The sequence below is a fragment of the Pogonomyrmex barbatus genome, unplaced genomic scaffold (genome assembly GCF_055798465.1).
Source record: "Pogonomyrmex barbatus isolate J1 unplaced genomic scaffold, ASM5579846v1 scaffold4, whole genome shotgun sequence".
In the NCBI taxonomy this organism is placed as follows: domain Eukaryota; kingdom Metazoa; phylum Arthropoda; class Insecta; order Hymenoptera; family Formicidae; genus Pogonomyrmex; species Pogonomyrmex barbatus.
In genome coordinates, this window is record NW_028297138.1 from 9063427 (window position 1) to 9088313 (window position 24887).

Sequence of the window (24887 nt, forward strand, 5' to 3'; positions counted from 1 at the left end):
TCTTTAATAAAAAAAAAAGAAAATAAATAAATTAGAAATTAAAATAAATATTGATAGAAACGGACATAATTTAATCAGCAATTAACTTGTCCAATAAGGATTAATTATTTGTTCCTTAATAGAATTAAATTAGAAATAATAATTTATATGGTAGAAATCAGAACATCAGAATCAAATAAAAAATATGACATTTACAAACATTTAATCTGAATCATTTTATATGTAACAAAGTTGCAAGTATTCTACGCAATGCAATAAAATTAACGATGGTGACCTAAAGACGAATTTCTATGTGCAAAAGTATCGACCACGCGATCATCTAACCTCGAATGGAAAAGAGAGAGAGAGAGAGGGGGGGAGGGAGAGTAGAAGGAGAGCAGAGTGCGCCAGTAGTATTAACGAATTGCGTGTATCACGCATTTCGCGCGTGTATTTTATTACAAAATGCCCGTAAATATTTTCGCAGGCCGAGAAAGAGAATGTGAGAATCACGCGTGTACTACGCGTGCTTGACTTTGACACATGCGTGATAAGATCGTCGCCGGATGTTGATACGCGTGTTCCCGCGTGGACTTCGACGAAGTCATCGCCACCGATGATTATTGTTTATCCGGCAGCGGAAGATACGGACGGAAAAAGAGAAAAAAAACAACAGATAAGGAAGAAAGAACCATCACAGGTGAACGCGTGTGAAATTGATAAGAAACGAGCGAGGGATTCCCCTTTGGATTCTCCCCGGCCGTTCTGAAATCGCATTTAGCGTCGATTCCGATTGTTCATCCCTCATTTGCTTATTTTACAGAATGATACGATGAATTGTGAAATAGAGCACGTGTGGAAGATGTAACGAATTTTCGTAGATTCTCATCAATACTCCAATTACTCCCGGTTTTCTTTTCTTTTCCTACGCTGTGTTATATCCCAGTGTGTGCGTGTGTATGCATGTGTACTGGACTGTGGCTATTCAGCAGCCGCCGTGATTATTAGTTTTACGACGAACGCGTATACGAGCGGGGGGTGGTGTGATATGTCGGTCGCGCGCGTCTCTCGTACGCGTATTCACCACCACTCTCAACGCCGGCGACATTCGTACTCGTGAAGGAACTCTGGGGTGGGAACGGGGGGGGGGCGACGGCGACGACGACGGCGACAGTAGTGGGTGAGAGTGGAGAGCGACGGGTGGCGGCCACAGCCGCGACGGCGGTGGCGGCGGTGGTGGTGGTGGCAGCGGCAACGGCGGCGACGGCGGGGGTGGTACGAGGGGGGGAGATCTTCCGCCTCCTACGCAAGCCAGACGCCGGTAATGAGTGTTTACGCCACGAGCACGCCGACAGCGAGCATCGCGACATCGTCGGCGATTAATACGACGGTATCGACGACAACGAAGCTGACGACAGCGACGACGCCGTCGACGGCAACGACGACGACGACGACGACGACGACGGCGACGACGGCGACGGCGATAGCGGTGACGACGACGGCGTTAGCTACGGAGACTACGTCGACAACAACAACGACGACGACGACGACGACGACGACGGCGGGGGCAGCGGCAGCAACGACGACGACCACAGCGGCGGCGGCGACGGCGGCACCGGTTACAACGACGACGGCCACGTCGTCCACGGCGACCGCCGCGTCGCCGGAAGCAGCGACCGGCTGGATCGAGTTCTGCGAGAGACACGCCCGCGCCTCGGCCTCTGATTTCGCCAAGGCGTTTTGCACCTACGTTAGCTTGAACTTGCCCGAGAGCGCCCGCGCCAATCTCTCGCACCGTGACTTCCTGCGAAAGTTCGTCGAAAGCTTCTGCGAGCACTTCGAGAGCGAGTACTTGCGTCAGAGCGTGAGGTGCGTGTCATGATTCTTTTTTTGCGCGGCCGTTGTGCTGTCACGTAGTGCCGTAGCGACCATTAACCTTTCGCATGTCAGGAAGTAAACATTGAAGTAATCTCCTGAATGGGAAACGTTTGGGGGAACGAAGTTTCGTGCGCAGCTCTCGTTCAAAATATGAGATTCGTGAAAAATGATAAAATATAAATTAAAATTTGCAGATTTGTAGATATCCGTGTTTGTTACATAAAAATATAATGAGAATATGAGAATATTTTAATAACGAGATAAATAATAATGGTATATCGGTAACCAAATTGTACCAAAGAGAGAATTAAAATCTAAAAGTTAAAATCTTGTATAAAATTCTTATTTCACACGAGGAATTGTTTTTAATTTTTTTTTTTTATTATATTTATTGTAGATATATATTTTATCATACCATATCATATCATAAATTGTATTCTTATTTAAATCATGAAAATTTGTTTTTGTAGTTTACTATAATAATAATAATGCTCTTGTATATTTTTAGATCACTATCGTTGCATGATACTAGGAGCATAGTAGCTAATGAGAGAGACATAAACCTTGCGAGTCAAAATATCAATGCACCAGTTCGCGCATCATCACATGAGGAATTCAGCGACTATTCCGAACATGAAGGAGAGGCGGTGTCACCGAAGCCTGCCCATAAACCTTTCTTCCGCAGATTATCTTTTAAGGGACTTAAAAAAGGCAAGAGTTTCTTCCACAAACAACAGAGCGATGAAGTCGAATTGTCTCACAGTGAACACCGTAAAGACAAGCACTCCAAGGCAAAGCTATCGAAAATCGTGGTGGAGTGTCGAAAGGAAGGAATCGTTAATTCTTTGATGGGAGAAAACATAGACGGCACACAAAAATGGGAAAAATCACGGTTAGCTCTAATAAAAGCCATCGGTGGTTACATGTTGGAATTTTACTCTCCGCCGAAAGCTGTAAAACCACGAAGCGGCGTCTTTTGCTCGGCGATAACGGAAGCAAGGGAAACTACGGCACTCGAAATGCCGGATCACGAGAACACGTTCGTTTTGAAGACTCAGAATATGGAATTTGTCATCGAGGCGCACGATTCGAATGATATGAAATCGTGGTTGGCGACGATCAGATATTGCATGCGAACTGTGCAGCAAAGCTCTAGCGCTCCCGGTTCCGGACCGGGTGATTCCTTAGGTGATTCCCTAGGCCACGGTTCGCTGGCTATCGGATCCGACAGTGATCGATTACGAGCCAATTCGGCGAGTAAGAGCTTCCGATCCGCTAGTCATGAACATGGTGACGACTCGCAGGGCAATCCGCCGGAATTACCTCCAAGACTTCATATGCGTAGCAGCAGTAATCTAGAATTATGTTCCTCTCAGCAAGAAATCGAGCAAAGTAAGAAATGAGTTTATGTGCAAGTTATAAGAATATAATCTAGAATATAAGTAAAAAATTATTATATTTGTCTGCAGTGCCTGCTAACGAAGGTGAGCTGGATTTGTCGAGTAGTTTACGAGAATACCCATGGTTTCATGGCACCCTTCCTCGCTCGGATGCTGCACAGCTCGTGTTACACAGTGCAGCTAATGGTCATGGCGTATTTCTGGTTCGACAAAGCGAGACCAGAAAAGGCGAATTTGTATTAACTTTTAATTTCCAAGGAAGAGCAAAAGTAACTACATATATTATTTCTTTTAACGCTTATGATATTTAAATTAATTTTTATCATTATATATGTATCATTTTTATTACAGCATTTACGGATGACGCTAAATGATCAGGGCCATTGCCGAGTTCAACATCTATGTTTTCCTGCGATATACGATATGCTTGAACATTTTCGCCAGAACGCGATACCACTCGAGTCTGGTGGGACTGCGGATGTTACTTTAACAGAGTATGTAGTGGCGACGAATCATGCATCACGATCGGGGCATCATAACGTGGCGAGTAGTTCGAATGTACAACAGTTGCAAGAGAGGAGACCTCCGGCAACCCTGGAGCCCAGAGAAGTAAGAGTCTGCAGTGGAAGTCTAACTCCTCTTGTGTGAGCGCGAGTGGCCAACACCCACAGTCTGAAGTCTAATCTACAGACAGTGAGTAGATAAACCAGCTAAAGCGCCCATATTTATTGTATGGTCGATAATAGAGAAAATTTAATCGGTGTTTGCATTTGTGTAAACTTGCCGGAAAACTTGATGGAAATTTGTATAGATTGATATACAAAGTTAAATACAACGCAACCAATTTATGTATCTTTTTTATGATCAAATTATTATATAATTTATTTAATATAATACGTTCAAAAATATATGCACCTCCCAGAAAAAAATCAAATAATATATATTCCTTATATTTATACTTTTTCAAATTTTTTTCATATCCAAGATATATTATGTTACAACACACTCTTATACCTTTTTTATTTATTTATTATTTTTAATTATTTTATAAACGATAATTTCATTAAATTTGTATATCATTCGGCTAAATATACAAAATTGTTACCGTGTGATGAAATTGTTGTGAAAAGTTTGGTATGATATAAATGTGTGAGATACAGTTGAGAGAAACATGACCGTGGGACAAGGAGCTCGCTTTTACGTGTGAAGGCTTTTTCTTGAAATTTCTGGTTTACTTTATTATTACATAAAAAAATTATATCAGCTATTTATAAGCAATAAAGGAGAATTCAAAATATCAATTAGTATTCTGACAATTTGAAAATTAAATCGCTTTCAAAAATATATAAAAAATAGTATTATTAAATTAATAGGCTAGTACTAATATTCTGGACAAAAAATCTTATTTGCTTATATTTTCGTAAAAAATGTTAGAAAAATTCTCGTCGATATTTCTCTATGATGAATCGATAAGATTTATGATATACGTTATTATATGTAATTTTCGCGAGTTATTTAGTAAAATGGATATCCGAGATTTATTTTATGCTTTGATATAGATATTTGCATTCTTAATGTTATTTATATTCCATACAATACTGCAATAAAGCCAAATTTTATTATAAATTTTATTATAAATTTTATTCATTTTATATTATAGCTTTTATTGTAGATTTTATTCTGAGACACTGACGAGCATTTTTCAGACACGATATATATATTTTACTACTTCCAAAATCCAGAAACTTTAAGAGAAACTTCCGATAAGATAGCAAAATCGGGAACATATACGGGTATACTTATGAAATGTTAATAAAATAGGTACGCACTTATGGTGGTTCTATAAGAACGCGCGTGGAATCATTGGAGAGACTAGAGCAGCAGAATACCATTGCAGAGCAACAGGGCTCGGCTTCGTCCACTGGCAGAGCAGTTCAGAACACTTATAGTTTTCTCTGACGCTGGATTCACGCTAACCCACCATCAGGCTACAATCCAGTCAGTCCGACGGACTGAACGTGAACGATGAAGTAATGGCAGTTTTTATTTCCAGAATTGCGTCACACCATAAACTACTGTTTGCGAGAAAGCGCATCACTTTACTAGTACAAAAGAACTGCGTTTTTTTCTTTTTCCTCCCCCTTTTTTTGGAGACTATCTTCCAATCATTGACTCTTGCATTCAGCATTTGACATTATATCTTTACGATTAATCAGCAACGTATTTGCATCGCATTTACATCGAATACTAAGAAATAGAATAGATTATTAGCAAAACGAGTCTAAGTTAGCAATAATTATTTTATAATATTGTGCTCAAATTGTCACCCCCTTAATGCCACAGCATTCCACAGAGCTCCCTTTCGCAGGTTCGCATGTATCCGACTCGTCTTTACCGAACTCTAATAGCCTCCTCATATATATTTTTACTGAGAGAATGGATATATTTTAATGAAAAGACCCAGGTCTCGTTACACCGCTTGATTAAATACACGTAACATTGTACGTGAAAGCATGCGTGCCATATGTATCCGATGGGGAATAATAATCTATGGAATCGCAAGTACTATGAACTGCCAATGTATCGCGATTCCCATTTACGTCTTTGAGCCATCCCGAAGACTTCGACAAGTACGCCAAAGCTAAAGCTAAAATATTATTAAATCCCGCTTCGTCACGAGTACAGTTTGTTATACAAAATTGCATTTCAGCCGCATTGTCACTTAATCCCAATGCTTCGCGTAGGGCGAATAAATGTAATGTGCCCTTTAACCATCGATAAGCATAAGGCGAGCAGCGATATTTATAATAAATACCCCAGTCCTCATCAGTGTAAAATCAGTGTGTAAATTCGTCGAGCGAATAAAAAGAAGGGGAAGAAAGGAGAATACGACTATATTTGCATACGGGATGAACAGAAATGATAAAGCATTTCGAGCATACAGTAAGTATGGTCCCTCTATATATCCCTGCTAAAATAGCAACAATCGTATTCGACAAGTCGTATCGACGTGTATTAACAAATTGTGTAACGGCTAAGAATTATCATTAACACCATAGAGCAATATGACTGAGTGTGCAAAATTAGACTATAGATAAATGTTATGGATGAGTGGTACAACACGTATGATAGAGAACAATGATCGACAGAGTATTCCGATTTGTGAAACGTGCAAAGCAGGTATCCTCAGTACGAGCCGAACTGATTACTGTGATAAGATCTCTCATTCGCACAAGGCATCCAATAATCCCCCGTTGCCGTCCGTGCCAGTCTATGTTCTTTATTCAAGAGACTCGTAAAACAGACAAATTTATCACGCATTTGTATATTTCACACACTACTCGCCATGCCGAAAGTTATAGGAATAGAGTTTCCATCGCAAAAAAACGAACGAAAAAGAGACAGAAAAATGTAAGAAAATTATAGTCGATCTAGAAAAAAATCCGGAAAGTCTGTATCACAAATTCATCCTTTTAGTCGAAATGCTCGCAAGATCATGCTGTAAGTAGGATGTAAGCTTGTTCCTCGTGTAGCCGCAATTGAGAAGACAGTTCTGAGGTATACAGAGTTTGACAACTACTAAGCATTCAACCATAATACTTTTCTACCTTATGTCAAGATGCAAGGATGAAAATAAAAACTGAATCCCCTGAGAATTCTGCAATGTTACTTCCAATTACTGATAGATATCGTGCGAAATATTCTATTTGCATCGTGTTTATTAGTCTGAAGAATTATTAGAAAGAATTAAGAAAACTGATGATTTTTTTTTATAGAAAATTATTAATTATTTATGAGTATTTTATAATCAAAATTAAAAATATTTTCATAAATTTTTAATTTGAAATTAGAAGAAAAGTTTTAAACAATTTTTAAACTATTAATACATTTCTTGATCAGGCAGGATATTATCTTATTTATATTATTTAGCTTATCTTTTTATTTTAACTTTAGATAAATTATTTATCTCTGTATTTAATTCTCGGTTTATATATACCTATTTATTTTAAACTATTCTCAATTATAATAAACACATATAAAAAAGAATGTAAAAAAACTAAAATTTAAATATATACAAAAATATATAATAGTCCCTTCTAATAAATGATTTTGAACGCGAAATATATCAGTTGATGCCTCAGCAACAATAATTTTCGAACATGAAACCAAAACGATATTTTTATATTCATGAAAATTATAAAACCAAACTTAATTTCGACATTTTGAAAATTTCATTTTTCGAGACAAGTATACAAAATTAGCGGAAATTTTTGTGTTAAATCGTAATTAAATATTTTTTTCGATTGTATCGTTATCTTTATCATTCACGAAAAAAGTCAATCGTTTTGACAAATACTTGATTTCTTTGTAATCAGGAATAGTCAATATACGATAAATACACGCTATCTGCAGCTACGGTGCAGCTGCAGATAAAACTTTCTCTTCTATCGTACATACATTCTCAATACGAATACCGTCATCTGATTCGGAAGTGGTCTGTTTGACACGTTTGACGTCGAATTCTGGACATTTATTATGGCAGCTCAGGTAACAACAGAATGATATTTTAATTTCGAATGAATTCAGGTGTTTGAGCTACCTGTTTGATGAACGATCTATTTATCAGGTGCACGAGTTCAGCGTCGAAATGACATGTGAGGGATGTTCGAACGCTGTACAGAACGTACTCAAAAAGAAAGCAGGTATATGAGAATATTCATAATAATTAATTTTACAAGTAAAAAATATTTCCGTATATACATGCATATTCCATGAAAAAATGTCCCGTCAAAATTTCTCGAAGATTTACTTCTGTGAAAATTGAAGTAGGAAATGAGGTTAAATATATTGTATAGCATTAAACATGAACATGACACAACATTATTTTAATAAGAAAAGATGCATATATGCTATGATTTATGTTCCAAGTATGTCTGATAAATTGTTTACTATGTGATACATAGGCATCGATGACATCAAGATAGATTTACCTGGGAAGAAAGTACACGTAACCACTGCGCTCAGTTCAGATGAGATTTTGGAAACAATCAAGAAAACAGGGAAGTCTTGCCAATTTTTAGGGACGTCTTAAAGTTGTGAAGATAAAGAGTCATGATATTACAAGGTGCTGCTAAATACGCCAAGCATATAATAGATATTTTTTGTTATATTTTTTTCTATATAAAAAGAAAAATCACATTTCGGTTGTGTATTGGTATATATATATATAAATAGCATATTTAAGATATATAACAAAATATTTTCTATTGTTCTAAGTAACTTGCGTATCACAAGTTATATTTCTTGAATTTCTCTTGACACGATAAATGTATATATAACACACTGCATTTCTTCGTAATATAAAACATTAAAATAGTCGTCAATGAATTCTTGAATGATCTTTGTAAAATACATTGTAAAATTATTTTGATTGCTGCTAGGAAAATTAATCATTTTTCAATATTGTACAAATATATATTCATACAAATGTATATACAAATAACAAATAATTAATAATTATAACCTAGTAATTGAAGATTCAAGTTTTCTTTCTAAACGTCTCTTCTAATACTGTCAAGCGTTGTTCCAATACATTAATAACGTCATGTAATGATTGCACTTGATTGTGGAGTGCTTCTACTGCTTTAACAGATTGATTAGATGAACGTGCATGAAATAACATCTGATCTTGTAGAATTGGCACGTTTGCTATATGATCTCTTTCGCGAGATTTAATATTCTTCATATTAATCACTTCAGGTTCGACTTTCCTCAAAGGTATTTCACTTATAGGTCCTTTATAATAATTTCTATTCGATTCCAAATCCAACTCTCCTAATGTGTCTAATAAGTGCTGAAATAACATTAATAAAATTAACTATTGCTAACCAAATCGATTATTTTTATTTCTCAGTTTGATCGATTGCATTTGTATATTAAGTTATTACCTCATCCTTCTGCTCCTCATATACATCTTCCTCATGTTTGTCACTCTTTGCATGTGATTTCCCATCTACATCGTCGCGTTTCCGTTTATTGATAGAAGATATTAATTGTTTAGAAATCTTTCTAGGTTGATCATCCTTACAAAAATTAGATTTCCACATTAAAACTTGTTGATCTGCGCCACCAGAAGTGAAAAATTCACCATCTTGCGAAAATGTTATAGATGTTATGCTACCATTATGACCCCTGAGAGTATAGATTGGACGGCCTTCTAGTAGATCTAAAACCTAGCCGATATTTCTCGTTAACTCATTAGCAAATATATTACTTATTTATCAAGAAACTTTTATATCAAATCAGAATATTAAATTACCTTCATTGTAGAATCGCTAGAAGCTGTCAACATGAAGTTACCTTTGGGATGAAACTTGATCATATTTACAGGACCTTTATGAGCAGCATAATGCTGATAAAGAGAGCCTGTTCTTAGATCGTATATTTTAACACATGCACCCACATTTGCTGATCCAATAGCTGCTCCGCTTGGATGAAATTCCACATAGATGGCAGGAGCTAATATAGCAAAATTTATTCTGGATGTCCAAGATATGAAATTATTATTCGTTCAACAAACCTTTTATCTCATTAAAGGTTTTGACACATTGTCCACTGGTGATGTCCCATACTTTTATTGTTTTGTCATCACTACACGACACTAAGAGTCTCCCATCAGGAGAAAATTTAGCACACCTAACCCAACTAGTATGCCCACTGAATGATGTCAGGAATCTTCTTTGACATACTGTCCATAGCTTTATACTTTTATCATCTGATGCAGTGAGTAACTAAAAGTATCAACAAAATCATAATTACAAAGATCACTTATGGCGATATATTTATATTAATGAATTAAATTATATTCAAATATTACCTTTTTTCCATCTGGACTAAACTGCACTGACCTGACAGCAGAACTGTGAGCTCTAAAATCTATTGATTGTCCTGTAACTTTAGGAATCCAGATTCGGACCGATCTGTCTTTTGAAGCACTGGCTATAGCTTCTCCGGATGGTGCGTAGCACACATCCAAAACACCATCTTTATGAGCTATAAATCTATAAGCTCGCACTGATTCTGTCAAGTTCCATACCAACAATGTTTTATCCAGACTACTTGATACAAGTTGTATAGCATTTGGATGAAAACATAGAGCTGTGATTTTATCTTTGTGACCTTTAAAATGTCTCTCGAATGTAGGATCACAGGCAGTCTGTATCATTCTTCCTCCTGTTAACAATAAAGTAATTCAATGATAGAGGAAAGAAGTATAACAAATAACAAATAAAATATAAAATATAAAGCCAAACTTATAGTACAAATAATAAAGAATAAAGTTTTGATTCAAGTTTACATTAAAGTTCTTGTTACAACTTGAATTATATTAAAAAAATAATGTCTATTTCTATCAACATAGACTAACTTTGATTTTGATCTAATTCTTTATCTGATTATTAGAATCAAGAACTAGAAAATAAAAAGTAAATTAAATTAACATTAAAATTAATCTATATTAGTAAAAATAGACATAAATATTAAAAATTAGTTCAACTAAAATAACCTCAAAAAATACGTCATTGACATAACAAATAATTTCATAATTAGAAAATATTAAAAAATGTAAAGATATTATGCAAATTAAATATCTTCATAAATATTTTTTAGATCAATGATGCAATTATCGTGCAATCAACGCGAATGTATATAAATTCTAATGACACTAGCTTGATAACGAATGTTGTCAGTCTCTATTCGATTTAACTAATATTTTTACTGATATTGCTTAAGAACGAATCGTCCAAGAATCGTGTAAGAAAAATATTTATATTAAAATAAGAATTACGTACGAAATATTTCATTCATAAGATTCACACGATGTGCCCAAACGTCACAACTTTGGAACGGTTTCCCTTTCCATGCCAAAACAACGCGTGACCGCGGCATGGAGCATTCAATTCAAAATAGATGCCAGTGACTACGTTAATCAAATACGAGGGTCATCTGACAAGTTTTGAACCTCAACACGAAGATGGCATTAGTCATCAAAACCAATCTGGGCCGGGATTCTGTACATGTCCACCGACAACCGTCGGTGTCGTTAACTAACCTGGTATTACAATTACATGCTTTGAAAGATACTATGAAAATTGTAGCCATTTTAGACGCTCAGTTATTGTTTGATAGTTATTCGTGCCAGTAGATGTTTTGTAAAATCGATCAGTAGATGTTTTGTTGTAAAAATGGAAAAAATCGAATATCGTGCCGTGATTAAATTCTTGCATTTGAAAGGCAATACGCCTACGCAAATTAAAGCCGAGTTAGACGCTATTTACGAGGACTCTGCTCCATCATTTGCCACCGTGAAAAGATGGGCAGCTGAATTTAAACGTGGTCGTACCAGCTTGGCTGATGATGAGCGTTCGGGACGGCCAACAACTGCGACCATTGCCGATAATATTGAAAGAATTCACCAAATGATACTGGATGACCGTCGAATCAAAGTTAGAGAGATAGCAGAAGCTGTGGGCATATCGAAAGAACGTGTTTGTCATATATTGACTAAAGAATTAAACATATGTAAGCTAAATGCGTGTTGGGTGCCGCGCTTGCTCACTGTGGACCAAAAACGCATTCGAATGAACATTTCCAAGACCCTGTTGGAGCGGTTTAAACGAAACGAGTCGGATTTTTTGAGTCGATTAATAACTGTTGATGAAACTTGGATCCACTACTTCACTTCTGGAACGAAGGAACAATCAAACCGGTGGACTGCGAAGGATGAACCTGCTCTGAAGAAGACGAATATAATTTCATCGGCCGAAAAGGTGATAGCGACTTTTTTTTGGGACAGTCATGGAATTGTGTTCATCGACTATCTTGAAAAAGGTAAAACAATAACGGGGGTATACTATGCATCATTAATTGACAAGCTAAAGACAGAAATTGCAAAAAAACGGCCACATTTGAAGAAAAAGAAAGTGCTGTTCCATCAAGATAACACACCGGCTCACACTTCGGTGGTCGCCATGGCAAAAATTCACGAATTGCAGTTCGAATTGATTGACCACCCACCATATTCACCAGATCTGGCTCCTAGCAACTTTTTCTTATTTCCTAGACTTAAAGTTTGGCTCAGGAAACAAAAATTTTCGTCGAACAAGGAGATCATCGCATTTGTAGAAGCCTATTTTGCAAAGCAAGACGCCAACTATTATTTGAATGGGTTAAAGGAGTGGAAGCATCGCTGGAAAAAGTGTATTGACTTAAAAGGAGATTATGTTGAAAAATAAAGCTGAATTTGATTGAAAAAATACTTGTTCCTATATTAGGCTCAAAACTTTTCAGATGACTCTCGTAAAATTTTCAAGAAAATTCTGAAATTTCGTCGTTTTATGCTGGATTCAGACCAGCGCGATAACACGACACACGATGCGATATCCAATGAATACAGCTTTTCTCGAAATATTGTGTCATCGCGCTGATCTGAATCCAGCATTAATCGTCGTTTAATTATTATTTCTAATTTCTATTTTTAAAATTTAATATTTAAGCCCTGCATACAATGGAGGAAATATTAGGAACAGGAATAAATATTAAATTTAGGAAATAAAAATTCGGAATAAAGATTAAACGTAACGCACGCAAATAAATATAAGATTTTCATTTCCAAAATTTAATATTCATTTCCGTTCTTAATATTTCCTTCACTGTGCGTATGACTTTGCTACATTTTTCTATGCACTATTAGCTTAAAGCTCGATAGAAACTAGACGACCGCGTTCCGATATTCCGCCAGTACTGAAAATATATAGTTTAGGTCACGTATAGTTTAGGTCACGTTATAGATTTTCAGTACTGACATCTAGTTTCCACCTATGTCTTAATTCGCTCCTAATACGACGTAGAATCAGATTTGAGTCGATGGAAACGCGACAAATTGCGGTCATTTCAATCTCGCTTCGATCCACAAATCTTTACTTCCGATGGAAACAGCATATTAAACTTAATCCATACCAAAGTAAAATCGAATTGAAGACTTCGATGTAAACTAGACCAGTGAATATCGGAACGCGTCTACGTCTACGTCTATAGACCGTACTCGGCCACGCTCGGCTGCGCTCGGCGATTTTCGGCTCCCGCGAATCTACGTACTTGTTGCACGCGCACGCTCGTTACATTTTTACGGAGACCGTCGAAAAAGCCACGAGGATCCGTCCCAAAGCGAGTTGCAGGCAGGCAGGTACGCGGATGAAACATGGCGAACTATCACAAGCTACAGTCGAAGACTACCCAGGAGCTGCGGGACATCGCGAACAAATTGAGGATTCACGCGGTCGAGGCCACGCAGGCCAGTAAATCCGGGTAAGTAAGACCCAACTATATATATCGTTCCTTCTTCAATCACCGATGAGGATAATGAGCGCGTCGCGCGCCAACCGGCGAAACGAACCCGCGGGGAGGAGAAGCGAGGGGCACCGCCGTCACCGCTCGGGTGATGATGATAAGCGAGAACGTGGTCGCGCGATAATGATGTAACCGCAGGTTCGGAAGTTCCCGCGTAATTTGTTGCTATCGATCGAGACGACATCGAGACGTTACCTTCATCTGTCTTCCCGCTTTATTTGCATTTGAAACGGCAGACGGTGAGCCGTGAAGGACGGTCGGGGAGAAGAAGGGTGACGGAGAGGAGTTAAAAAACTGCAGGAGAAGCAAAGTTAAAAAAAATTTGACACGCGCGTTAACCTGATACTCGCGCGTTTAATATGTATTTTTATAACATGGATTATAAATTAAATGAGTATGGCTCAAGAAAGAATATGTACATATTTTGAGACGTTTTCATGATCCGATATATAGATCCTCGCGATTCCTGATAAGAGCGTCATGATTATGCATTAATGAAACGCGACTATTTATATTATACGAATTAAAATGCAGTTGTGCAAAGTGCAAATACAAAATACTGATTCAGCGTTTAAATTCATTCATACGATTTCCGGTATTGACTTAATTTATAATAATAGTGCTTTTTATTAGTCTCTGAAAGCAGTCCAATTCTGCACCACGAAGGTGAACGAGAGATCGAATAAATTTTTAGAAGAATATCCGGGTTGAAATTTTCTATCTTTCGATCTTGATTTTAAAATATTAAGGGAATTGTGATGGAATCTGCATGAGAATTGAGCTTCTATTTTGCGTTTGAAATAAAAAATAAATGAAACATTCAAAAAAAGAGTTTTTCGGTTTTTTTCAATAAAATTTTACGATTTTAAGGAGTTGCAAATTAATGTAATACCAAAAGAAGTGAAATTGTTCAAAATATCAAGATAAGTATAAAGATTTTAATTAAAGTAAAATGTAAAAAAATCAGGCAGTTTTAAAAAGAATTATGAAGACGAAAGTATATAGTGAAATTTAGATTGGATCTAAGATTGGATAAATTAGTTTTTCTACTCAAGTTAAGTTAAAGTTAATGGGTTTTAAAATTAATTCAGTTGCATGAACAAAAAACTTGAATTTTAAAATTAAGAATAATTTTAAATTTAAAAATAATTTTAAAAAGTTTATTTATATTGAAATTAAATGTAATTTTTTAAAAATTAGATTACTTTGAATGATAGAACATAAAAAATTACATGATAGAAGATTTTAATTTATAAAAAGATTGAAAAGTTAGAATTAATGTGTTTTAAGAAATAATTAGCTAGACAGTTGAAAGTTAACTTATTTGAAATTAACTAGTTCTATTATTTCTAATTAGTTAACTAAGAGAACTAAAATACTCAAACTTGGTAATTTCAGTTTCCTCAACACAGTTTCTTCATAGTTTCGTATTTTGTAATCAAATGAATTTGGATTCTATTCATGACGAACAGAAAAGAAGCAACAATCGATATAAATTACAGGATGTGTACTAACATAATCTGTCTCGATATAATTTTATCGATTCTCGCATATTTATGTTTTAAAATGGAAAGTGGAAAAAGTATGCATCCCTTTATTCTTTTTAATATCATTTTTTAACGTTAGCAATTTTTTGTATACGAGATTCATTACTTAAATTATGTCATGTTAAACTAAATTATAAAATTTTTCTCACACACTAACCATGATCTTTTTTCGTTGCGTCGCCACTGCCGGAATGTCGCTACGGCGATCTAATTTAGGAAATTGCTAGCTTAGTTTTTCTTTGAAAGAGACTGTCAGCACGTTCTCACGCTCTATGATTCCCATTTCCAGCATTTTCACAATTTTCGTCAAAGTAGAAAAGAGAAGTTGTAATTTATATGTATTTATGTTATTATATTAAATTGTAATTTATATTTATATTATTCTGCCAATTGAATGCGACGATATCCTGTACAAATTACATAAAGATTCAAATTTTCGGATTTGTTTAATTTGTTATATTATTGTCTATATTTAAAGTTAATAAGTTAACATTTTTAATGATAAAAAATTCAATGATACAAAAATACGCGTTGTTTAATAACGGAAAAAAAATAAACCGTTACATCTCGCAAGGATAGCTTGTAAGAATTGACTTGATGAATAATATCTTTCTCGATTGTCATTTTATATTTCTTGATTTGTGTGGGAATGATTATAAGAACTAGGTAAGAAGTGAAGGAGTCATACACTTGCATTTATCGAGGTCACGCAGCGTAGAGGAAATACGATAAAAGCAGTGCATTAAACTTTCTAACAAACAATTTACACAATTTCGAATATAATAAATAAAAAGGAGTTATCCAAATTCTTATACAAAGACAGATATTCATTAATATATAACTCAAACCTTTTTTATACATAAATACACAAAAAAAAATATACTTAATGTATTAATGTACTAATGTATTAATGTATTGATTATGGACTATAAACTGACAATTAATTATTTGAAATTTATATATATAAATTAAAAAATAACAAAGATTTATCAGCCTTATATTACCAATTTTTATTCTCGTTTTTTTAAATTAATTTTTAGTTTCTTAATATTTTATTATAAAAATTAGGTTTTTAATAAAAATCTTGATTTCTTTTTATTATAAAATTATAAAATCAGACTGCTTTGTTACCAAAAAATGATATAACAATAAAATGCTGTGCTAAATTATGATGAAAATTAAATAATATTTAAAAATATAGATATATGAATATGTGACTTTAAAGTTACATAATGTTATACTTCAGATTCAATTAAAAAAAAAATAAAAAAGAAAAGAGAATTATATTTTTAAAGATGTTATAGAGAAAGAAATCGAAATTTGTTTAAGCCATATACGAAGATTCAATCAAATCAAATATCAATTAAAAAAAAATTTTTTTTTAGAAAAGCGTTTTTTAGAAAAGCGAATAATTTCGATTATGTAAGAGACGTCTATCGAAATATACATATGAATTATTGGTATGCAAATCGATACTACGTACGCGCGGCAAACGTTGTATGTTCTACGCAATTTTACTGTAAATGCAAAGTTGCATTTACATACTTTGTTGAATGATTATCTAAAGTATACTCGGCGAAAATAGGGAGTGATATCATCTTGATTTTCCGCTTTAAGTTTACAGCTTCGGGTCACGTAAAACCCAGGTAATTGTAGTAGAAATCGAGATAAAGGAACACAAAGACAAGTGTAATAATCTCTAAGGCTGATAAATCTTTGTTATTTTTTAATTTTATATGTATAAATTTAAAATAATTAGAATAATTAATTGCACGGTTAAAGCATAAATTCAAGTACAAATAGCAATTTAAGTAGGAGAGCGTGTCTAGTCTTGGAAAATGATATCTCGAGTACTTGAAAACGGAAAAGCTATTCTACGCTTATAGAACGCTTCTTCTCTTTCTCTTAGTATTTCATGTTTCATGACACACCCTATATATTCGGAGCAATTTATCGTCGTCGTCGTCGTCGTCGTCGTATTGCGACGAGACGAAGAGGTAGGGAGATAATCGCGCGCAGTCGTTTCATTTCGTTTGCCGAAACTCCTCTCGCCGGCAGTCGCGATCGAACGCTCGGCTGTTAACGATAGTTTCGGAAGACTTTGAGTGTAGTTCAGTTCACGATGGTACGAGACACGAATATGGAAAAGCTTCAGGATCTGGCCAATAAGCTGCGTATCGAGTGCGTGCGAGCGACTGAGGCATCGAAAAGCGGGTACGACGAGAATATTGTAAATTATCTTTACCTAATTGATTAACGTGGATTGCCTCTACAGACATCAGGCTTCCTTCTGTCTAGAGAAAGATATTATTTTTAATTTTTAAATCGTATTAACACATTCCGCCAAGTTTCTAGATTTAATTACATTAGTTTAGTTTCTAATGAAAAACAAGATGTAGTAAATGAAAATATATTCATTTGTTATACATATATTAATTGTGAGCAACAATGTTAAGCATCGGCGATTATTGTAATAGTGAATGTGTTAAATATATTAATATATGTTTTAAATATATACTAGATAAAAATATAAAGTTATTGTTATATTAGTGTTTAATAATAGATTTTACGATGAATTTTTTTCAAATTTTTGCTGAATTCAACTTTCATTCATCTTTATTTATTTTTTTGATAAATAATAATAATTTTCTAAAACCAAATGTAGAAAAATTTACAAGAAAAAATTATAAGACTTTAATCGTGTGACTTTAAATGAAATGATCACAAATAATGATAAGTTATGTAACATATTTTGTAATGAATGTTGATTAAATCCATGAATATCGCAATGTTGTTTTTGTGACCCTGAGAAGAAAGGTTGCATATGTTCGAAGATAGGATATTTTGATATCACATTATCGATATTTTGACCTTGCCACGATGGTAAGTGAGTGATTTTAGAAAAACAGATTAAAGAAACACAGAAGTGAACAAAACTTTATCGTCGATATGAACCAATATTTCGAAGACAGAAAATGATTATTATTTATGAAGTTATTACATTATCACTCATGAACTTATTTTTCTTTTGTGAAATTAAAATTAAGTCATTCGGATTGTATTCGATTCTCTATTGATTTATATTTCATTTTACTCCAGACATCCGACATCATGTTCGTCCATGGCGGAAATTATATCCGTTCTCTTCTTCCACACAATGCGGTACAAAGTATCAGCGCCACGTGACCCAAATAGTGATAGATTTGTCCTCAGCAAAGGCCATGCAGCTCCAATTCTTTATGCAGGTAAGTTTACTGTTAATAAATTCCTATGCTACTTTGAGTGAATAAATACTGAGTTACCAATACGAGTTATTGTTCACCTCATAACTCTTTCATTTACAATCTCCAAATTTTTTAAATCAACTCTGATAAAAAACATGTATGAGATGAGAATCGAGATCGAATTCCGATTACGAGTCGACTCTCATACGAAGTCACGAAAATTGAAGAAGTCATGTATCATCTCTCTTATACGTTAATGTAATTATATATATATATATATATATATATATATATATATATATATATATATATATATATATTGTAAATATCATACACTAAATATTTTAATATGTCTAAATTAAATTAATATGATGAATATTTGATGATATGTTGAATGATGAAATTTATTAATTTACTACATTATAATCCATTAAATAATTGTTTTATAGTAATATATTTAACATTTATATTACAGCATGGGCGGAAGCAGGCTTGTTTCCATCTAGCGAGTTGTTGAATTTGAGAAAATTCGATAGCGATTTAGAAGGACATCCTACCCCAAGGCTTAATTTTGTAGATGTAGGAACTGGTTCATTAGGACAAGGCCTCTCAATCGCTGCAGGCATGGCTTATGTCGGAAAGAATTACGATAAAGCCAGTTATCGGTACGCTTTTTTATATCTATTATATATTTAACAAATTAGTTTTATACATATAATGTAAATTATTTTAACAATGTTATTTTTACAATGTTCAATTTTATTTTAATTTTTTCTTTTTTAATTTCTTTAATAACATATATATGTTTATTCTTTTAGTATTTATTGTTTGATTGGTGATGGAGAATCGGCTGAAGGTTCCATTTGGGAGGCTCTTCATTTTTCATCTTATTATAAGTTAGACAACCTTTGTGCCATTTTTGATATCAATCGTCTCGGACAGAGTGAGCCGACCTCATTGCAACACAATATGGAAGTTTACCGCAAAAGATTAGAGGCCTTTGGTTTTAATGCCTTGGTTGTGGATGGCCACGATGTGGAAGAATTGGCGAAGGTATGTATGCTAATTAAATGATAATCTAATTGAACTTACTAATAAAATTGTGTTGTTTTAGGCTTTTCATGAAGCACAAAATACAAAAGGACGTCCCACTGCCATTTTAGCTAAGACTTTTAAAGGTAAAAACTTCCCTGAGATTGAAGATCTGGATAACTGGCATGGCAAGCCTTTGGGTAACAAGGCAACTGAAGTTATTCAGGTATATTACACTAATATCAATGTATGCATAATAATGTAACATAGTAATGTTTGGATATTAATAATAAAACTTAAGAATTTACAATAATTTTTATTTTAATATATTTAATTTGTAATTTTACAGCACTTGACTGGACTTTTGAAGAATTCTGGTCCTCTTGGACTGCATCCACAAAAGCCGATTGTCGACGATGCTCCTCTTGTAGACATCAGCAATATCACATTGGCTTCACCTCCAAATTACAAGCTAGGTGAACAAGTAGCTACTAGATTGGCTTATGGCACGGCTCTTGCAAAAGTATGTTGTTATTGTTATTGGTTTAAAGAATTTGCCTGAATAAAATACAGTGTTAAAACGTATCTTCCAATTATCTTATTTTAGCTTGCAAAGAGTAATCCTCGTGTCATAGCTCTGGATGGTGATACGAAGAATTCTACTTATGCTGAGAAGATAAAAACAGTTGATTCGGCTAGATTTATCGAAGGATTCATCGCCGAACAAAATGTTGTGGGTGTTGCAATTGGTGCTGCTTGCAGAGACCGCACTGTCGCATTTGTCTCAGCTTTCGCAACGTTTTTCACGCGTGCTTTCGATCAAGTGAGGCACAAATTAGATTCATGAAAATTAATATAATAATGAAGAAATAGGTAAATGTGTTATTAACTTCTATTACAGATCCGCATGGGTGCAATATCACAAACGAACGTGAACTTTGTTGGCTCGCATTGTGGCGTGTCTATCGGCGAAGATGGACCTTCGCAAATGGGCTTAGAGGATATCGCCATGTTCCGCGCTGTTCCGGGTTCTACTATCTTTTATCCGAGTGACGCTGTGTCAACGGAGCGCGCTGTCGAATTGGCGGCTAACACCAAAGGCATCTGTTTTATTCGCACTTCTCGTCCGGCTACAGCCGTTTTGTACAAGAACGATGAGTCACTGGCTATCGGTAAAGCCAAAGTGGTCAGGTCTTCCGCGAAGGATCAAGCGCTCGTGATTGGTGCCGGTGTAACATTGCACGAGGCGTTAAAGGCGGCAGACGAATTAGCCAAAGTTGGAATCAACATTCGTGTAATTGATCCATTCACAATTAAACCTATTGATGCGCAAACGATCATAAAGAATGCTAAAGAGGTTGACGGCAGAATCGTTACTGTTGAGGACCATTACACTCAGGGAGGTCTGGGAGAGACAGTTCAATCCGCGGTCGCTTTGGAAAGAACTATAATAGTAAAGAAGTTAGCAGTACCAGACGTGCCGCGTTCTGGCCCGCCAGCAGTATTGCTCGATAATTATGGCATCAGTGCACGTAACATTGTCGCGGCGGTACAAGAAATCGTAAAATATTAATTTTGCAACTTCAGATCGCTGATTAGATCGAAGAGGAACTGTCTATGTACAAACAATATTTCTATTTTTCCAAAGCACAAATTTTGATGGAGTAATATGATGAAACATTCCATCTTCCTTACCATCCTTCCTAACCCTTTCGCTACCGCTGGTTTGGCCCTTGACCGTTTTTGCTAAACCGACTGCTGTGCCATAAGTACAGTTCACATACAAACGTCTTTAGCGTTTTGAGTTTACTTGTTCATAATTCAATCTATCAGCCATGTTTCTCTCGTCCAATCTCTATAGGCCTTGTATTACTTATTCGCAATTACTTTATTTGATTTGATCTTTTCGAGCGATTTTAATCTCATGGTATGTGAAGAACATTTTGTGGCAAGCGACTTTAGTCACCCGTGATAGTGAAAGAGTTAAGACACTTATATAGAGCGAAGATTGAAACTATTACAACTTTGATAGAATTTAATTTTTTAAGCCACGAAGATAGTCCGGCTTACAGATGAAATCAGAATAAAAAAAACAAGTTTCAAGCTTTGCTCTAAAAAACCAGCTTAATGTACATTGATTGTACATGTAATCAACAAAAGCATTTATTTCTAAGCCATCGAATATATATATCTGTTGAGAAAAAAGTATCTTTATATTCATATTTACGATTTATATAAGACGACAAATTTGTAAACACAGGTTTATATAACGTTTTTCTAACGTAAGGAAGTTTATTCCTTAAAGAAATTTCATACTTGATGTTTTGTATTGTTAAAAATATTTTTAACATTTTTATATTTGTTACAAAGCACAAGAGTGAAATATTGAAATTGTTTTTTTTTGAGGGGATGATTTATAGAACATCAAGTGGAAATAGAATTATATTTCAAAAAAACTGTTTTCATTTATTCCCTTTTGCTCTCTGTTTAACTTCTTCAAAGAAAATAACTTCATTCAAGCTTCTATTTTAAATAGCAGAAATTTAAGTTCCACTCATGGAAATAATGAAATTCATGAAATTCAAAATACATTTGAAATCGAAAAAAATTATCGTATATTAAACAAAAAATAATGAAATTAATATTTATCGTTTTCTAATTAAATAAAATATAAATGTTAAGCGAATAGCAAAATTTAAAAGAGATACGGTTTTTTTGCAAATTAGTTTTTAAAAGAAATTTTTACATCTCAAGAGTGTGCCGTGAAAAATTAATTTTAAATTAAATATTTTTAAAAATCTACATTCAGATTATTAGCCTTAATTTATAAAATCACATTTATCTTGTTAAAATTTCATTTGATTAGAATAAAGAGAAATTCGATGCTATTGAACGGCATTATTTCGAAATAAGTAGTAATTTGTTAAGTAAGAAAATTTAATCAAGCGCAAAATTTAAAATTTTGGCGCTGACATTTTATACGGCTGTCTTTCAAATTTATTAGCTTATTTTTAATTTTAAATATATACAATAACATTGAATTAGATGAATAAACGGAGAATTTCAAAGCATTTGCAAGAGTGTACTTTTACATGAGCTCCGATTATCGGTGACAATGTTGATCACGGCAAAAATAAATGTAAGAGTGACGACGGTTGATTTTGTAATCATTGCATGTTCGCGCACTAGCGCCAATTGAGAAAGTGAATGTAAGTCACATTCACTTTTTCTGCACACTGGTTAATCTCTATATTAATGCGAAATAAATTCCAAACAACAAAAGAAATAAAAAGAACACACATCTAAACAAAAGAGGATCGATTCTAATCAGTAGAGATGTAGAGGGAGCTCTTTACAAATTTATTCTTATTGAATTTAATTTTATTTGAGATCTAATTTTTTAATTTTATTCAATTAGAAAATTTTAATATCAAGATTCATTGATTGCAATTCGATAAAAGTAAAATCATTTAAAGAAAAGGAAATTAAATATTTATGATTTTTCTAACAAGAAAATTCTAACAGAATAAAGTTTAGTCCCATATTATACAAAGCCAAAAATGTGATTCCATTTATGAACAAATTAGGGAACAATCGGATACGGATTAAAAAGAAAAATGATATATCAGCAGTGCAGAAAAATGGACATGGCTAAATAATTTACGTCCACTTTCTTAGTTGGCGCTAGTGCTTTAATGGTTGCGTTAAAAAGGCCGGTGTGGGCCGCTCTCAGATTCCTCGTTGGTTTTCCGAGGCGGTCGAATGTGGCGCCATAACTTCCCGGTGAACGCGCGGAACGATGGTCGGTCGGTTCCGCGTTCCGTCGGAAGTCCGCTCGTCAACCAGGCTGTCATGGCCGCTGAGCGTTCGTGTGCGCGCTTGTGCGCACTACTTCATCCCCTTCCACGGAACCCAGCCGGTATCGCGTGCTCCACACGACGGCCGCGTACGTGACATGTTTGACCACCGCGTGTGCGTCGTGCCAGGGACGCATCGGAAACGATTACCATTCGAGATGCTCCGATATTTTGATGTGCGAATTTGGAATCATCGAATATACGTAAAATATGTATATGTAATTTATTTATTTACAAAAAGTGTCTACTATAGCGTCATTGTTTTATTATTATTTCATTGTTTTACTATTTCAAAAACCACTTTTAAATATATTCTAATTTAATTCATTTAGTTCTAAGATGCGTGCTTTCCATGTTTTTCAATTTTTTTCGTTTCTCTTTCTTTCTTTCACAGCCAAAAATACGAAGGAAATGGAATATGCAGGGAAAGTAATATTCGTTCCATGGAACTGAAAGGAAGCTTTATTTTTATAAAGATTAAATTCTTGATTCTCTCTCTAGAAATAATTAATATAAGAGGAATACATCGTTTTTTGTTGTAATTTATATTATCGAAGGAGAATACTTTTGAGTGCTGGGGCTCTTGCACGCCCGCCGCATCCCTGCACGTCCCTCTTGCACGGTATACACAACACACAGACGCACACACCGGGCGCGAGCATAGCTACGCGCGGTGGACCTCGCTCGCTCGCGCGCAGCGCCCTCGCGCACTTACACCCATGTACGCGCGTGCGTTTCACGTTCCGCGATTCGCGTATCGCCACTGTATCCCCGAAAAAGATGGCCGCCACGAAAGCGTACGGTGGTGATGTTGACGTTGTCGTTCGTATCGAGGTCGCGTCACGTCCTCGCGCAGCGTGAAGATAGTCGTGCGTGCGTGCGTACGTCCGCGTGCGCCGTCTCGACCGTGCCATCGTGCATCGAGCATCGTCGCGGGCGACGAACAGACGTGAGAGAGAGAGAGAGAGAGAGAGAGAAAGAGAGCGAGTACGTGCGAACGAAGGTGGTTCCCGTTGATCCCATCGAGTGCCCGTAGGATTCGTGTGACCGCACGGTGCTTCTCCTCTTCGGTATTCCCGGCGGTGGCCGACGACGGAAGGCCAGGGTGAACAAGCGAGAGAGAGGGCGAGAGAGAGAGGAATAGAGAGAAAACGAGTGAGAAGGAAAGGAGAGACGGACAGCCAGTTAGAGGGAGAGAGATAGAGTGTGAGTGAGTGATACGAAGTGCTCCGAAACTCGTATACGTGCTCGTCGCAAAGTGAGAACGTAGTCCGGAACATCGGACGTACGTTTACGTGAAGAGAGAACGAGAAAGAGTGAGAGAAGTCGCGTATATAATTGGAGTTTTTCGCCAAGAAAGATCGTGGCGAGGAAGTGAGGAAGGAAACGACGGTGAAAAATCAGCAAGATCGCGCCGGGTCGCTAAGCGCGTGGAAAAAATCCGACAAGAGGAAAACAGAGTGAGAAAGAGAGAAAGAGAGAGAGAGGAGGGAGAAGAGAGAAGAAAGAAAAGATACGCGTATGCCGAGTGTCTTGTCGCGCTAAAGCTCCAGCTAAGTCATC

General features: G+C 35.5%; 4 protein-coding genes across 7 annotated transcripts; 3 read left to right on the top strand and 1 right to left on the bottom strand.

The window, feature by feature from the left end:
- The first annotated feature begins 353 nt into the window (after positions 1 to 353).
- Lnk (SH2B adapter-like protein Lnk) lies at positions 354 to 6913 on the top strand. Of its 3 annotated transcripts, XM_089080924.1 has the most exons (6): positions 354 to 679; positions 803 to 1848; positions 2366 to 3249; positions 3327 to 3526; positions 3609 to 3866; positions 5079 to 6913. In XM_089080924.1, the coding sequence occupies exons 2-6, from the start codon at positions 1304 to 1306 to the stop codon at positions 5214 to 5216; spliced, it is 2025 nt and encodes a 674-aa protein (XP_088937050.1). In that variant the 5' UTR covers positions 354 to 679; positions 803 to 1303; the 3' UTR covers positions 5217 to 6913. The 3 variants fall into 3 exon arrangements, with proteins under 3 accessions (XP_088937050.1, XP_088937049.1, XP_088937051.1); XM_089080923.1 differs by having other exon boundaries at positions 354 to 1848; XM_089080925.1 differs by having other exon boundaries at positions 355 to 1848; positions 3609 to 3950; positions 5079 to 5221.
- Positions 6914 to 7640: 727 nt separating this feature from the next.
- Positions 7641 to 8793, top strand: Atox1 (Antioxidant 1 copper chaperone). The gene is made up of 3 exons (XM_011649358.2): positions 7641 to 7805; positions 7885 to 7960; positions 8222 to 8793. The coding sequence occupies exons 1-3, from the start codon at positions 7794 to 7796 to the stop codon at positions 8347 to 8349; spliced, it is 216 nt and encodes a 71-aa protein (XP_011647660.2). The 5' UTR covers positions 7641 to 7793; the 3' UTR covers positions 8350 to 8793.
- Positions 8711 to 11277, bottom strand: Poc1 (Proteome of centrioles 1). Its single transcript, XM_011649356.2, has 6 exons — positions 11108 to 11277; positions 10135 to 10490; positions 9838 to 10048; positions 9577 to 9776; positions 9206 to 9490; positions 8711 to 9111 (listed from the first exon to the last, which is right to left on the bottom strand). The coding sequence occupies exons 1-6, from the start codon at positions 11202 to 11204 to the stop codon at positions 8797 to 8799; spliced, it is 1464 nt and encodes a 487-aa protein (XP_011647658.2). The 5' UTR covers positions 11205 to 11277; the 3' UTR covers positions 8711 to 8796.
- A 2132-nt stretch (positions 11278 to 13409) lies between these two features.
- LOC105433872 (transketolase-like protein 2) lies at positions 13410 to 24780 on the top strand. 2 transcript variants are annotated; one of them, XM_011649355.3, is made up of 8 exons: positions 13410 to 13622; positions 18311 to 18456; positions 18911 to 19100; positions 19254 to 19488; positions 19550 to 19693; positions 19817 to 19990; positions 20075 to 20290; positions 20369 to 24780. In XM_011649355.3, exons 1-8 carry the CDS (start codon positions 13516 to 13518, stop codon positions 21038 to 21040), a joined length of 1884 nt encoding a protein of 627 aa, XP_011647657.2. In that variant the 5' UTR covers positions 13410 to 13515; the 3' UTR covers positions 21041 to 24780. The 2 variants fall into 2 exon arrangements, with proteins under 2 accessions (XP_011647657.2, XP_088937052.1); XM_089080926.1 differs by lacking the exon at positions 13410 to 13622 and adding an exon at positions 17199 to 17425.
- The last annotated feature ends 107 nt before the right edge of the window (positions 24781 to 24887 follow it).

What these genes read in the sequence shown, in the direction of transcription:
- Poc1 (XM_011649356.2), bottom strand. Translation starts at nt 11,204, where the DNA reads ATGCCGCGGTCACGCGTTGTTTTGGCATGGAAAGGGAAACCGTTCCAA. An exon ending in TCTTATGAATGAAATATTTC is followed by an intron (nt 10,491 to 11,107) that starts GTACGTAATTCT and finishes TATTGTTAACAG; the next exon opens with GAGGAAGAATGATACAGACT. An exon ending in AACCTTTAATGAGATAAAAG is followed by an intron (nt 9,777 to 9,837) that starts GTTTGTTGAACG and finishes TTGCTATATTAG; the next exon opens with CTCCTGCCATCTATGTGGAA.
- Lnk (XM_089080923.1), top strand. Translation starts at nt 1,304, where the DNA reads ATGAGTGTTTACGCCACGAGCACGCCGACAGCGAGCATCGCGACATCG. An exon ending in ATTTCCAAGGAAGAGCAAAA is followed by an intron (nt 3,527 to 3,608) that starts GTAACTACATAT and finishes TTTTTATTACAG; the next exon opens with CATTTACGGATGACGCTAAA. An exon ending in CAACCCTGGAGCCCAGAGAA is followed by an intron (nt 3,867 to 5,078) that starts GTAAGAGTCTGC and finishes TTAATAAAATAG; the next exon opens with GTACGCACTTATGGTGGTTC.
- Atox1 (XM_011649358.2), top strand. An exon ending in CGTACTCAAAAAGAAAGCAG is followed by an intron (nt 7,961 to 8,221) that starts GTATATGAGAAT and finishes TGTGATACATAG; the next exon opens with GCATCGATGACATCAAGATA.
- LOC105433872 (XM_011649355.3), top strand. Translation starts at nt 13,516, where the DNA reads ATGGCGAACTATCACAAGCTACAGTCGAAGACTACCCAGGAGCTGCGG. An exon ending in ACGCAGGCCAGTAAATCCGG is followed by an intron (nt 13,623 to 18,310) that starts GTAAGTAAGACC and finishes ATTTTACTCCAG; the next exon opens with ACATCCGACATCATGTTCGT. An exon ending in TACGATAAAGCCAGTTATCG is followed by an intron (nt 19,101 to 19,253) that starts GTACGCTTTTTT and finishes TTATTCTTTTAG; the next exon opens with TATTTATTGTTTGATTGGTG.